Raw genomic sequence first — 14,811 nt, forward strand, 5'->3', positions numbered from 1 at the left:
GGGCAGTGTCTTGTCGACATGTCTGCATGTTGATGTACTGACTCCCTATGAGAGACTAGCCAATTAATCGCCATCAAAACAACCCTAAACATATTAACCTTTATTAGTATTACATAAGCATTACAAACTAGCAGCTACATATTATTCGCTGTGAATGTTCAAATACGCTCAATTCTACAGCCTGATGCTCGTTACTATCCAGCTTATGAACTGTCAATCATACGCGGCATCAACGCACAATAGCGATTTAAACCTTACGTCTGCCTTTAGCTACGAGACGTACCTCACAGAAAAGAAACGTTGAAATGCCCTGTTGTCAGAAGGTCCGTTTAGAGATGCGTATTTCTCTCTAGTTTTTCGGTCTACGGAGCTTCTTTCTTCCTATTCACCATCTCTAACAACAGCCATTTTGAAGAAGCGACGCGCTGTGCTGTAAGCTTCTTCCCGGGCGAGTCCCTGACAACATACTGTGTGACGTCATCGCTCAGCACAAGAACGCATGTGATAATCTAATAAATTGTACATAAAATATATGTGTGTGTGTGTGTGTGTGTGTGTGAGATAGTTTAGTGTATAGATTAGTTATATATACACATACTGTTTTACATAATGTTAAATTTAATGTCAGTTATATATTACTAATAGTTAAGGCTTATGTTACATTACATTACACAGCAGTTGTTGCCTAGTCATTGTTATATAATCTTATGTATTTCATCCTGCAGTTGCTTTTATTCTTTCTCAGTGCATCAGTCAATGTGAATGTTTATAAAGTCAATGTTTCTTCAACTATGAAACCTTACCCTGCTGTGACCTTTCAGGAAAAAAAACATAGGTTACTTTTAACACTTTCACTAGTTTAATGTCCAACAGTGTAATTTGCAAACCAAAAACATGTAATTTCCACCTAATGATGTGTTGTGTTGTGTTGTGTTTGATGTCATTCTGTGATGGGAATGGCCAACGTCTTTCTTTTGCTATTGCTAAGGCTGATTTCATAGCTGACTTTTATACCCTAAATACACAAAAAGGCATAATTTGGCAAAAAATAGATCTTGATTGTAAAGATTCTGTTCATAGTGTGATATTTTTGCATACATAGTTACATTTGCCTGTAAAGCGCTTTGAGAAAGCAACTTTTAAAGGTGCTATATAAAAAAAAGTATTATTATGTTTAACTTGATTTTTCTTTTCCTTCACACATCACATATCATTACAGCTCTTCCCTGATATGCTTGTCTCCAAAGTAATATATATACACTCACCGGCCACTTTATTAGGTACACCTGTCCAACTGCTCGTTAACACTTAATTTCTAAGCAGCCAATCACATGGCGGCAACTCAGTGCATTTAGGCATGTAGACATGGTCAAGACAATCTCCTGCAGTTCAAACCGAGCATCAGTATGGGGAAGAAAGTTGATTTGAGTGACTTTGAACGTGGCATGATTGTTGGTGCCAGAAGGGCTGGTCTGAGTATTTCAGAAACTGCTAATCTACTGGGATTTTCACGCACAACCATCTCTAGGGTTTACAGAGAATGGTCCGAAAAAGAAAAAACATCCAGTGAGCGGCAGTTCTGTGGGCGGAAATGCCTTGTTGATGCCAGAGGTCAGAGGAGAATGGCCAGACTGGTTCGAGCTGATAGAAGGGCAACAGTGACTGAAATAACCCACTCGTTACAACCGAGGTATGCAGCAAAGCATTTGTGAAGCCATAACACGCACAACCTTGAGGCGGATGGGCTACAACAGCAGAAGACTCCACCGGGTACCACTCATCTCCACTACAAATAGGAAAAAGAGGCTACAATTTGCAAGAGCTCACCAAAATTGAACAGTTGAAGACTGGAAAAATGTTGCCTGGTCTGATGAGTCTCGATTTCTGTTGAGACATTCAGATGTTAGAGTCAGAATTTGGCGTAAACAGAATGAGAACATGGAACCATCATGCCTTGTTACCACTGTGCAGGCTGGTGGTGGTGGTGTAATGATGTGGGGGATGTTTTCCTGGCACACTTTAGGCCCCTTAGTGCCAATTGGGCATCGTTTAAATGCCACGGCCTACCTGAGCATTGTTTCTGACCATGTCCATCCCTTTATGGCCACCATGTACCCATCCTCTGATGGCTACTTCCACCATGTCACAAAGCTCTAATCATTTCAAATTGGTTTCTTGAACATGACAATGAGTTCACTGTACTAAAATGGCCTCCACAGTCACCAGATCTCAACCCAATAGAGCATCTTTGGGATGTGGTGGAACGGGAGATTCGCATCATGGATGTGCAGCCGACAAATCTGCGGCAACTGTGTGATGCCATCATGTCAATATGGACCAAACTCCCTGAGGAATGCTTCCAGCACCTTGTTGAATCTATGCCACGAAGAATTGAGGCAGTTCTGAAGGCAAAAGGGGGTCCAACCCGTTACTAGCATGGGGTACCTAATAAAGTGGCCGGTGAGTGTGTTTATATATATATATATATATATATAAACTTCTGAAGAAACTTTATTATATTTTTAATTGTTTTAAATATTTATTATACATTTTCATACATTATGAAGGGTAAAACAAATCTATTCTAATTGAAAAGTAACAGAAAGCAAATCTATACTGATTGAAATGTAACAGACAGAAATAAACAAAACAAAAATCCCAGACAACAAAAAGAAAGATAAAAATCTGCCCCTGGGACATAAAAAGTGATTTTAGTGTAACATCCCTATATCATGTCAGCAAGATCAAGTAACTTATTGTTATCTGTAGTGGCACAAAGTGCATGGTTTATGTCTGCAGAGCAAAGAGCAGATGTCGAGGACAGCTCAGGTTGATGCATTTGAGAATGCAGAAGGCTAAATTATTAATATGTTTCAAACATTTCACTACAGATTAATTAATGTGTAACTTCAGCATGCACATTATCTTTGCAAAATAGTTCATCAGAAAACAAATACACCACAAAAGAGTAGTAAAAAGACCTCTTTTAATCACATAATTTGCAAAAAAAACAAATGTACCAGATCCACACAGCGAACATAATACGGTTCAAACAAATCCAGTGGACATCCTCTATCATTTCATCAAACTTTAACACAAACATCAGCTTCATTTCCAACCTTAAGCAGGCCAAACTTTGAAGCTGACTGATGCCATACAAAATGTCCATTACTGTGCATACAGAATCACTGCCTGCCTGACTCGGAAAAAGTCATGCAATTAACAGTACTATCTTTTCTTTTTTTTTTTTTTCTTTTTTACTCTAACATTCCAAAATTCCCAGTTTAGACTGAGAAATACTTTCATTTATGAGAAAAGAATCTCTGGTCTTTAGAGTGGAATGTATTATGTGTAACTTTCAGAGTTTATGTGAAGACTAAATGGACAAGACATTACAACAGACCATAACAAACATAACATTGACAAAGAGCAAAGAGCCCAGTTTTAATGGTTCAGCCGTGGAATTAAATCTCAATTCAGACTTTCTGACTAGGAAAAAGAACCAATTTGTCTTAAAATTTGTGGACATTATTTAAACTTTTTTTTGTTGCACAGACATCCTGCATTCTTTAAACTTCCTTTTTCCAATAAATTCATTATTATTTTTCCTGTTAGTTTAGTTGGTCATTTTTATATTTACCCCTGCGACATGAAAACTCTGTTTTCAAATATAATATTGCCTGCTTTTTGCAACTGGCAAAGGCCTTGTCCCTTGCAAGAAAATCCAATTTTACAACCTGATACAAGACCACCAGGTTAGGACACTAATACTTGCTGTGACAAGTGGGATTATAAAGGCAAGGTCACATGATTCTATACAAGTGTTTTCTTGGCAATAAAACTCTTCTTATAGCAGTCAGACTCAGGTTTGATTCCATCATCTCAAATCTCTGTCGAATCCCAGTACCACTATACTGAGTCAAGAGATGACTTACTCTATCAGTCCAGATAAAGGCTGGTTTGTTGGTTTATTTGTGAGCTTTAGTTTATCTGACTCTCTTCATGTGTGGCTGGAGAATAGGTACATTTGCCCAGTCTGTGTGTGTAGAGACGTTTGGTAAGGTGTTCCAGGACTCATGTGGCTTTTGGTTTCTGGTTGCTGTTGCTGTCTGTGCTCTCCAGGCTTGGCTGTACAGCAGACTGTTGCTCTTTCAGCCGCAGGTGGCGTGGTTTCACAGGCAGAGCAATGGCCAGCAGTATACAGCCTATGTGGATGCAGAAGTACCGTGACCTACAGAGTGATGGAGACAGCAGAATGTCATGAATGAAGATAAAAAAAAAAAAAGTTCTGCATTTTTAGTATCTGTTCTTGTTTGTCCTGCCAACCTGTAGAACTTGAGCGAGGGGCCCACAGAAAGCAGCACAAAGGGAACCACTGTGTAACAAATGGCAATCTGTGTAGCAGCCCATGTGATGACATCATACACAAACTTGTGAGTTGGCGAACCCAAGAAGTACGGTCTTACATTGTGCCTCACCTGAAGGAGAAAAGGGAACAAAACATTAAGAAAGGGAGGAATAACAACTTTAAACCTCAGAGACCCTGATATTCATGATGTGTTATTTTTTTCACCCTTAAAATTTTCTTTAGGAAGAAATTGATGTTAAAAACATTTTGTTTAGGCAAATTATTCATCACGTACTATTAAAAAAAAAAACACCAGTAAGGATAAAGTCATGAAAAGTTAACAAATTTCACAATTTGACCATTTAAACAATGTAATAAATATTTATATCAAAGCATGTTCTAAATATAATGTATTAATTGTAATACCACTTAAAAAAAAATATTATTATATAAATAATGTTCAAATAGTCACACAGACTAGTTTTTCATTCATTGAATAGGCTTTAGAGTGTGACAACAAATCTAAAAAAGCTTGACCCCTAATGCCCGGAGTTGCATTTTTACTATGCTTAAAAAAATCATCTCAAATTGATGTACGTTCAAAGTTTCAGGGCATATAAGGATTTATCCTTACTAGTCATGTAGAAATAAGATAAAACTAAATGGCACATGCTTCATTTATTCCAAAATTGTTATGAATTCAATAAAAATTGAATAACAATAAAAACATTTTTGAATTGGACAAAAGATTTGTGATGAATCTCAGTCTCAGCTACTGTGTAGTATTTACCTATATTTAATAAAAATTTGGTGTTATGTAATAGCTTTATCATAAGTAGTCATGTACTGCAGCACTTCTTTTTTTTTTGCTGGGCTGCTAAGAGACAGATGTCATTCACACTGAGGAAATATTTACTTTTTAATGTCATTTGGTTTCATCAGCCATGCCAAAAGTTAATCGGCCCACTGGGAAACGTCCCAGTGCTCTTCATGGCGAAACAAATGGCAACATCTGATGTAAGTGAGAGGAATGTTCCCTATCTGAAGACTATTTCATGTTTGGTAGAGTGTGATGTCACTCACAGCTCTGGCTGCAAGAGTGATGACGATGCCAGTGAGGAAGGTGAGGTAGTAGCCCGGGTAAGCTCCATGCCACATGGCTGACAGCAGGAAGGTGGCAGCAGTGGGATTGTAAGGACAACGTTCATAACACACCCTACAAGACAACACAGTGCGTCACACATAATAAAACACTATGCAATAATAATTTTAGCATGCAAATGAAAGGAGGAAGGAAATGATTCTTCCTCTTTTCAACTAATGCTGTGAATCTTAGTATAGTTTCTGTTGATAGCCTGTTTCCATGTTAATATTGATCATAACTGGGTAATTATGAAAAATCCCCAGTAGATGGATCTGTGGTGATATTCCTCATACAATCTTGGTCACGCATTATTTTAAACAAGCACAAAATTTGTGTAGTTATGAAGGTAGATGGGTGACATGTAATTACAATATCGTTCAAAAGTCTAAGGCCAGTAAGATATTTTTTAAAAGAAATTAATACTTTTATTCAGCCAGGATGCATTTAACTGATCAAAAGGGACAGTGACTTTTATAATGTTAAAAAATATTAATGTTACAAAAGAATACTGAAAAAAAAAAAATGTATCACGGTTTCCACAAAAATACTAAGCAGCACAGCTGTTTTCAACATACTATTTCTTGAGCACCAAATCAGCTTATTAGAATGATTTCTGAAGGATCATGTGACACTGAAGACTGGAGTAATGATGCTGAAAATGCAGCTTTGCCATCACAGGAATATATTACATTTTAAAATATATAAAATTAGAAAACAGTTGTTTTACATTGTGATAACATTTCACAATATTATGGGTTAAAAGTGTTTTTTACCAAATAAATACAGCCTTGGTGAGCATAAGAGATTTCTTTTAAAAACTTTAAAAAAAATCTTTTCCACCCCCAAAACATTTTAACATTACTGTACAATAGCACAATGTGCTCTTCCTGTTCTTACCTCTTAAGCCAATGTGCTGTTTGGATGTTCCAGTTATCCAGGAATACCTTAAAGCTTGTGGCAAGCTGAAAAATATAAGAGTTGACTTGATTGATTATGACACTTCTGATTCATTCAGGGTCAGGGGAAAAAAAAACATAACAGTAGCTCAACTGACCTCTATATTCATGATCCTGAGGTTGGAAATGAGATCCCACCGAGGCAAACCATCACTGTCGTAGCCATTAAAGCCAAATCCAGCTGCGTTGTTGATGGCATCAGCTATTTGGAAATACAGCATGAGTGTCAAGATACTCTTATATCAGACATAATAAATGTTATGACACCCAAAATTGTTTGTTTATCCCTTTATATAGTGTTATATTTGAGCAAGTATGTAATTGTCAAATTAGGCATTTAGTGAATTCTGGATATGTTTGTTGTAGTGTTTCAAATTTCAAAGACGTGTGTAATGCAAGTACTATAAATAATGGTAAAATCTTGTTCTTACTATTTCATAATTTACTACATGAGATGAATTGTTGCACAGGAATATGAATTTCAGTTCCATCTTTTGTCTGAAGGGGGCATTAAAACACAAGCCATTAGGACCAAGTCTGTGTTGTGTAAGATGTTGATCCCAAATCAAATGGGTCACACAACCAGTCCTCACAACAGATGATGGATGAAGCATCCTAATGTGTAATTAATCACGCCCGAGGTACAGCATAAATGATAATGATGGAACGTGAAAGACATATTGCTCGTGCTTGATTCAATTATTCTTTCCAGTATGGTTCAACAGATATATTTATAACACATTAGGAGGATAGAAAGGACAACTTGGAAATAGGAAAACAGACTAACAGCCAGAAGCTTCATGCCCATTCAAAATGAGGGGTCATGTGCTTGACATTAATATGCCAAATAGATTCCAATACATACATACACTGATCAGCCACATTAAAACCACCTGCCTAATATTGTGTAGGTCAAAACAGCTCTGTTGCGTTGAGGCATGGACTCAACCTCTGAACATGTCCTGTGGTATCTGGCACCAAGCCATTAGCAGCCGACCCTTTAAGTCCTGCAAGTTGCTAGGTGGTCCAGCACATCCCATAGATGCTCAATCGCATTGAGATCTGGGGACTTTGGAGGTCAAGGCTACACCTTGAAGTCTTTGTCATGTTCCTCAAAAAAATGTTGCAGTGTGGCTGGGTGCATTATCTATTATACAGTAACTCAAATAACCACTCATTACAACCGAGGTATGCAGAAGAGCATCTCTGAAGGCATGTGAACCTTGAAGCAGATGGGCTACAGCAGCAGAAGACACCAGGTGTCACTCCTGTCAGCTACGAACAGGAAACTGAGGCTACAATTCGCACAGGCTCACCAAATTTGGACAATAGAAGATTGGAAAAACGTTGCCTGGTCTGATGAGTCTTGATTTCTGCTGCAACATTCAGATGGTAGGGACAGAATTTGGTGTAAACAACATGGAAGCATGGCTCCATCCTGCCTTGTATGAACAATTCAGGCTGGTGGTGGTGTGGGGGGATTTTCTTGTCACACTTTTGGTCCCTTAGTACCAATTGAGCATTGTTTAAACGCCACTGCCTACCTGAGTATTGTTGCTTACCATGTCCATCCCTTTATAACCAGTGTGAACCCATCTTCTGATACTTCCAGCAAGAATAACGCCATGTAACAAAGCTCAAATAATCTCAAACTGATTTCTTGAACATGACAATGAGTCCACTATACTCAAATGGCCTCCACAGTCACCAGATCTCAATGGACGTGGTGGAACGGGAGATTTGCATCATGGATGTGCAGCCAACAAATCTGCAGCAACTGCGTGATGGTATCATGTAAATATAGACCAAAATCTCTGAGGAATGTTTCCGCCACCTTGTTGAATCTATGCCACAAAGAACTCAGGCAGATTTGAAGGCAAAAGAGGGTTCAACCCGGTACTAGCAGGGTGTACCTAATAAAGTGGCTGGTGAGTGCATTTGTATATATATAACCATCTAAACTGTCTTTTTGCAGACTGATCATATCTTATTCCCCCTCAGAATGCTAGATGCATGAGGCTCCTGCTAATAATCAAAACACAATAATAGAAGAAAAGAGAAGATCGGCTTAGACAAATTATTATCTTTCAAAATAGATCAAAACAAGAAAAGGAGAGAGAAAGCTAGACAGATGGGAAGAGAGGGAGAGGCAGGAAATCCACGCACCCAGAGTCCAAACAAAGTAGTATTTAGGCCGGGTGGTCAGCATGGACAAATACAGGTAGACCACCTGAGCATAGAAGGGTGTGGTGGCAATAAAATCATCATCAACGTTACGCTCCACAGGACAGACTTTGCAGACGGAGAGGAAGACCAGCAACGAGATGAAGCAGGTGGCCAGTTTTCGGATGACCTCTGTCTGTTAAGAAACAGAAATGCACAAACTGATATGAATTTGAAATAAGCCAATCATATACATTTTAAGAATAGTTTTATATAACATATTGATAACACAAAATACCATTCAAAAGTTTGGGGTGAGTATGTTTTTTGAAGAAATTAATACTTTTATTCAACAAGGATGCAATTGATCAAAAATGAGAGTTAGGACTTTTACATTATTACCCACGATTTCTATTTCAAATAAATACTGTTCTTTTGAACTTTCTGTTCATCAAAGACTCCTGAGAAAAAAATCCACAAACATATTAAGCAACAACTGTTTTTAACATTGACAATAATAAGAAATGTTCCTTGAGCAGAAAATCAGCATATTAAAATAATTTCTGAAGGATCATGTGACATTGAAGACTGGAGTAATGATACTGAAAATCCATCTTGCCATCATAGGAATAAATTACATTTTAAAATATATTCAAATAGAAAACAGTGATTTTAAATTGTAATTTTAAACAGTTCGTACTGTATTTTCAATCAAATAAATGCATCATTGGTGAGCATAAGAGACTTCTTTCAAAAAAAAAAAAAAAAAAACCTTACCGACCCCACACTTTTGAAGATTTGTCCAGTCTTTATGCTATTTGTGATGTGACTTGGTGTACAAACTGAAGTTATTAAAAAGAAAAATACAAACTACTAAGTAAAACGAACATTTGGTGATGGGTCATTCAGTCTGCTCTTCCCATTGACTTTTCCCTTGGTCTCAAGCTCTCTGTGCCGATAGGGGGTGCCCTCAATGAAGGCAATGTAATCGTTATAGGAGCAGGTGGGACCAGCCAATATGCCCATGAAATTACAGTTATAACTGAAGTACTCCAATAAACTGGGCATCCGTCTGGATGAAACACAAACACGGAAGAAAAGAAGATGATTTTAGAACTGCATTACATCATATCTAGTAGACTTGAGCTTGCAGGTATAAATATAAAGGGCAAAGCAACTATTTTTCTAGACCACAACCATATACACTCAGTCCTTAGTTTAATTTTGTCTTTGTATAGTACAATAAATAGTTTAATTTAAAGCTTCTTTTAAATCTACATACCTTATAGCCAACAGTTTTTGACCCTGGTTGAGCTGATCTTCCTTCCTTGCCATTCCTGTTAACATAAAAAAAAAAAAAAAATTATATATATATATATATATATATATATATATATATATATATTCACACCAACACCTTCAACCCATAATAAAAATTCCAGATGGTAGATTTCTTTATTTTTGTCTGAGGAACTTTGATCTGTGATTCAGAAAGCTTTCAGTCATTGTAACTGCATGGAAAAGATGAACCAGAACATTATTTGAAAATATCTCCTTTTTCCGTTTTCCACAGAAGAAACAAAGTCATACGGGTTTGAAATGTCACAAGGGTGAGTAAATGATGACAGAATTTTAATTTTTGGCAGAAATATTTCTTTAAACAAAATTTTGCTGGAAATCTTGATGTTTGAATCAGAGCACAGAGCAAGTATTGTACCTGCTCAGCTTCTGAGCTTGTGAGAAGTGGTTTCATCTAACAATCCCTGGCCTCTCTCTGATTTACAGAGGGAATTAGAGAAGGAAGAAATGTGCTGTAAATTGACTTGGCTCAGAGTTCATGTGGTCGACTCATGAGTCTCCTCTGCCTCAGTTGTTTGTCTTACTGCGCTGCTGCGCACACACGATAAGACAAGGCAAGGCGACCCATCGTAAGTGGCTTGAATTCTTTCTTCTTCTTGTATTGCAAGCCTTATGAACATTACAAGACGAGCCACTTAAAAAGTTCTCATTAAGGTTTATGTGCGACCCAGCAAGCAGCAGCAGTGCAGAGACAGAGCTTCACTTACAATAGGCCCCAACATGTACCAAAGGTAGTGATGGAGTTTAGCAAGGCCTTCTATTGGGGACTTTGTCCTATTAGTGTCCTACGGACCATAGGGAATATCAATGACAGGTTATTCAGGGCAACAGGCGAGTGAAACCCCTTTATAAGAGTCCTGGCAGACAGCTTACATACAATTTATATCACCCAATGAGTAATTTTATATCATGCTAACAATATATCACAATATAGGTATTTGTTCTGGAAATCGATGAAAAATAACCAACGTGGTAATACCCATTTCTGGATTATCCAGTGAATTAAAGGGATACTCCACCCAAAAATGAAAATTCTGTCATCATTTACTCACCCTCAAGTTGTTGCAAACATGTATGGGTTTCTTCTGCTGAACACAAAGGAAGATATTTTGAAGAACGATTGGAACTTTGGCACCATTGACTTCCATAGTATTTTTTTTTTTTCTACTATGGAAGTCAATGGTGCCAAACAACTGTTTGGTTCCAATAGTTCTTCAAAATATCTTTGTGTTCAGCAGAAGAAAGAAACTCATACAGGTTTGCAACAACTTAAGGGTGAGTAAATGATGACAGAATTTTCATTTTTGGGTGGAGTATCCCATTAAACACTTTCAAAATGAAAGGTACTTCATCACATTAACAGACATTAACTAAAATGTTATTCATAACAAATGAACAAATGATATGTCTGGCATCAGTGCAAAAATAGCTTCATGTTATGTAACAAGCTAAAAGCAGACTCCAAAAGCATGACTTTAAAAATGCATAGCTGTTCTGTGACACCACATCAACCTAATTCTATATTAATGCGAGATACTGCTAACACCTACAGTGGAGTTATTATTGTAAAAAAAAACTCAAAAAGGAAAAAACCTTTCTGTTAATTGACAAAAAACAAACATAACTGGGTAAGATTTAAACTAAACTATATTTTACATTAATTATATTATACTTAAATTACATATTATATTTGAATGACTCCACAAATTAATTATTTCAATTTAGTTTTAGATGGTACATTAAAAAAAAGGAAAACAAAAAACTAAAACAATAACTATATAAAAAATAAAATAAACTAAGAATTCAGAATTTTAACCGTGCAGCATAAATAGTATAGAAAAAATGTGACACGATATTAGCCATAGTATCAGCCAGTCCTACTCTTGCACTAGACATCCAGTGAGGTTACAGCAGAGAGGACAAAAACAAATCTAAAGGGAATCTGCTCTGTTCAAAAGCTACTCCATGACAAAGGTTTGCAGGCCAGCAGCTAAAACTCAGCAGAGGACAAAGAAATGAATTAGTGATAACGGTAATAGTGCAAGAGGAAGTGCAAGATGGTGAGCACTCATCATAAGGGTAATATGTCACCCTGTGGAACAATAGAGGGGTGAGGAGAAGGAGGGAGGCTTGTTTTCATTTGCTTTCATTTCATCCCACTGCCTTCCATTTCTTTAATTAGTTTCTCTGGCCCTTTGGCAGCACATTTGACAATCACAACAGCAGCCTGGAACAGCATCCAGAAGGATTTGGATTTAACCAAACACACACTCACCATCATGGATCTCAAAAGCCACACTAGTTATCTTCTGTGTGATGACCATCATCGGCCTGTCAGGGAGAGAGAAAGAAAAAAAAATTGGGTACACAACAATGACAATGAAGCTCAGAAACCTACCATAGAAAGCCATATTCTTACCCTGTGAAATCGGCAGAGTACATGCCGTAATCAAAGACGTAAACCCGGGTGATTTGGCAGAAGCTAAGATAACCCAGGGCGACCACCAAACAGTATCTGCAATGTGAACCAAAGAGCATGTTTCACATCCAAGCCATTTCAGATGCATTAATGTACTTATAAACATTTTTCTTTAGGAAATACAAATAAATCGTAGTTTTATAAGCGCTTTGATATCATGAAGGGCTGAAGGATGTCATACTGGGATTTTTTGCGATCCATTAAAAGCCAGAAACAAGTACAAACATTATTTAAAAAAAGAAGAAAAACTAACAAAGTGCTCAGTGATGTTTCCAGAAATGAACTCTCAACGGCGGTGTGTGCGTGTGTATGTATGTGTTTGGTTGTGTGTAGATAGGCCATTATTCTCTACCCAAATTAATGACATTATTGCTCCCTATTCTTGTACAATGGAGAAAAAAGGATGTGTAAATTAAAATGGAGCTGGAAGATGAGAAAAGGCACACACATACACACAGACGCAGGTGAAACTGTTAGTGCCATAGAGGCGTTTCATTATCACTGACATTATCACTGTCAGATATACTGCATGTGTTTGCTCAGTCTGTTTGGTATTTTTACATGGCTCTCTGGCAAACTGGATTCTGATTGGCCAATTGTTTGCATAATTTTGCTAACTGCATTACCTATCACTGACACACGCAATACATTTTCTACAAAGCTGTGCTAATTTTACATCTCGTGTATCATTTTATGGCAAAATGGGGGCCAGGGCCCACTCTGGGGTCTCAGCAAACTTCCAAAAGGCATCAATATGATATAATATAAAAAAAAATCTTTGAAGAACCGGAATTGTATTCAAAAATCTGGATATAGGAATCTTAATTTTAGAAGAATGATTTCTAGACAATGTAAAATAATGTAAATTATTCAAATAAAAATAAAACTGCATGTGCATTTTTATAATGAATATAAATTTTTCTAATATATTAAACTTTTTTGTTTGTTTTGCGAGCAATCCAGCAAACAACTGGAACAGTTATAGGAGTCACAGGACCTTCGAATATTGTTTCTTCTCATATTATAAAATAATTTGAATCAAAATATAATTGCATGTCCATTTATTTATGGACTGTATGTATGCTACTTATGTAAGTAACTGTGTAAGCTTGATAAATGGACAGTACGACAAAACGAACCTTAACAAATCTCTACTTAATCTTCTGATCATTCGGTTTGCCAGGTTAGTTTTGTTTGATGCATTTAGTAGCAAGTAGCATATTCTGCTTTGTTTCCTGAGTCATGACTAAGTCAGGGAAAAAGCAGTGTGGACAAGATGCAAACGTGAATGTTGTTGATATCTCGCAATAAGTGGTTTTCTATTGTGCATGTAAACGTACTGATTGAGAGCTGTGTAAGACATCAGCCACAGCTTCTTCTTTTTAAAGCAAATCACATTATGTCCCAAACTATTTTGCTTCTGATGTGTTCAGTTACATAACAACAGGGGGTTATTAGTCCAATAATCACATGGCTTTAAAATGTAAGATCTGTTTTATCTCACAGACAAAGTTAGGGAAAATCAGCACAACAGAAGCTTTCAGTCTTTCTCATTATTTCTTATACATACACGCACACTCAAGCTTTAGTGATGACACATTCAGCTCAGGTCCCCAGACACTGCAGGTGTGAGTACAAAGATAGACTCGGTGTGCGTCTTGTGGGTGTGCTTTCCATTCAACAATGCAAGTGTGTTTTGCAGGTCTGCAAAACTGTTTGCCCTCCTAAAGGCGTACAAAAATAGAATGGTCTCAACCGCTGTATGTTTCCCAAAACGACACAACCATTCACGTCAATCGCCTTTCTACACAACTCACCAATAGAAGACAGAAAAAGGAGGAAGAATTGTCTACCGAATGTTCCGAAGACAGTAATATCACCTCATTTGAAACAAAATGTCCCTAAAGGGCCATTTAGCAAAAGTCTGACATTGAGGCAGTTTTATATTTACCACCTAGTAAGAAGGTTCTGGCAGCTGGCAGGAGACCGCAGCAGGGAAATAATGGAAGATTTTATTACACCCATGAGGAGGACAGTGACTGATGGTCAGCCAGTGAAGGGAATGATGTCTTTCTCATTATAATTATCTTTGGGTCAGTTTTCAACTCTTTCATCAGAAGAAAGGGCACGATTTCTATCTGCATAGACCTTAGTTCACCTTTTGAATGAAAAGGGGGCTGTGAAGGATTCACACACGTCTGCTCAATGGATTCTATTGAATTTGAAGTAAAAAGTTTTTAATGTAATAGTGTTCACAGTTGTAGTTCTGTATTGTGACATATTTCCTAATGAAAAAGGACATGGAATAACAAAAAAAAAAAAAGGACTGTACTTTATTTTAATCAACAGGAATTGATTGGGT

General features: G+C 37.2%; 2 protein-coding genes across 6 annotated transcripts in view; both read right to left on the bottom strand.

The window, feature by feature from the left end:
* The window catches only part of kidins220b (kinase D-interacting substrate 220b), a 29,163-nt gene extending 28,707 nt beyond the window's left edge, over positions 1-456 (bottom strand). For 3 of the 5 annotated variants that reach the window (XM_056240119.1, XM_056240118.1, XM_056240117.1), the window contains exon 1: positions 284-456. The gene's annotated coding sequence lies outside the window, so the exon portion shown is untranslated. The remainder of the gene's footprint in view (positions 1-283) is intronic. The other 2 variants (XM_056240121.1, XM_056240120.1) reach the window with 1 other exon arrangement.
* Positions 457-2,969: 2,513 nt separating this feature from the next.
* The window catches only part of mboat2b (membrane bound O-acyltransferase domain containing 2b), a 32,764-nt gene continuing 20,922 nt past the window's right edge, over positions 2,970-14,811 (bottom strand). The window contains exons 4-13 of the mRNA XM_056240103.1: positions 12,390-12,485; positions 12,246-12,301; positions 9,894-9,948; positions 9,500-9,683; positions 8,615-8,807; positions 6,547-6,650; positions 6,390-6,454; positions 5,432-5,564; positions 4,327-4,478; positions 2,970-4,231 (exon numbers count right to left, since the gene is read on the bottom strand). Coding sequence (XP_056096078.1) covers positions 4,075-4,231; positions 4,327-4,478; positions 5,432-5,564; positions 6,390-6,454; positions 6,547-6,650; positions 8,615-8,807; positions 9,500-9,683; positions 9,894-9,948; positions 12,246-12,301; positions 12,390-12,485 — 1,195 coding nt within the window. The 3' untranslated portion in view covers positions 2,970-4,074. The remainder of the gene's footprint in view (positions 4,232-4,326; positions 4,479-5,431; positions 5,565-6,389; positions 6,455-6,546; positions 6,651-8,614; positions 8,808-9,499; positions 9,684-9,893; positions 9,949-12,245; positions 12,302-12,389; positions 12,486-14,811) is intronic.

This window comes from Rhinichthys klamathensis, unplaced genomic scaffold (genome assembly GCF_029890125.1).
Source record: "Rhinichthys klamathensis goyatoka isolate OS25496 unplaced genomic scaffold, OSU_Roscu_1.1 h1tg000579l_1, whole genome shotgun sequence".
In the NCBI taxonomy this organism is placed as follows: domain Eukaryota; kingdom Metazoa; phylum Chordata; class Actinopteri; order Cypriniformes; family Leuciscidae; genus Rhinichthys; species Rhinichthys klamathensis.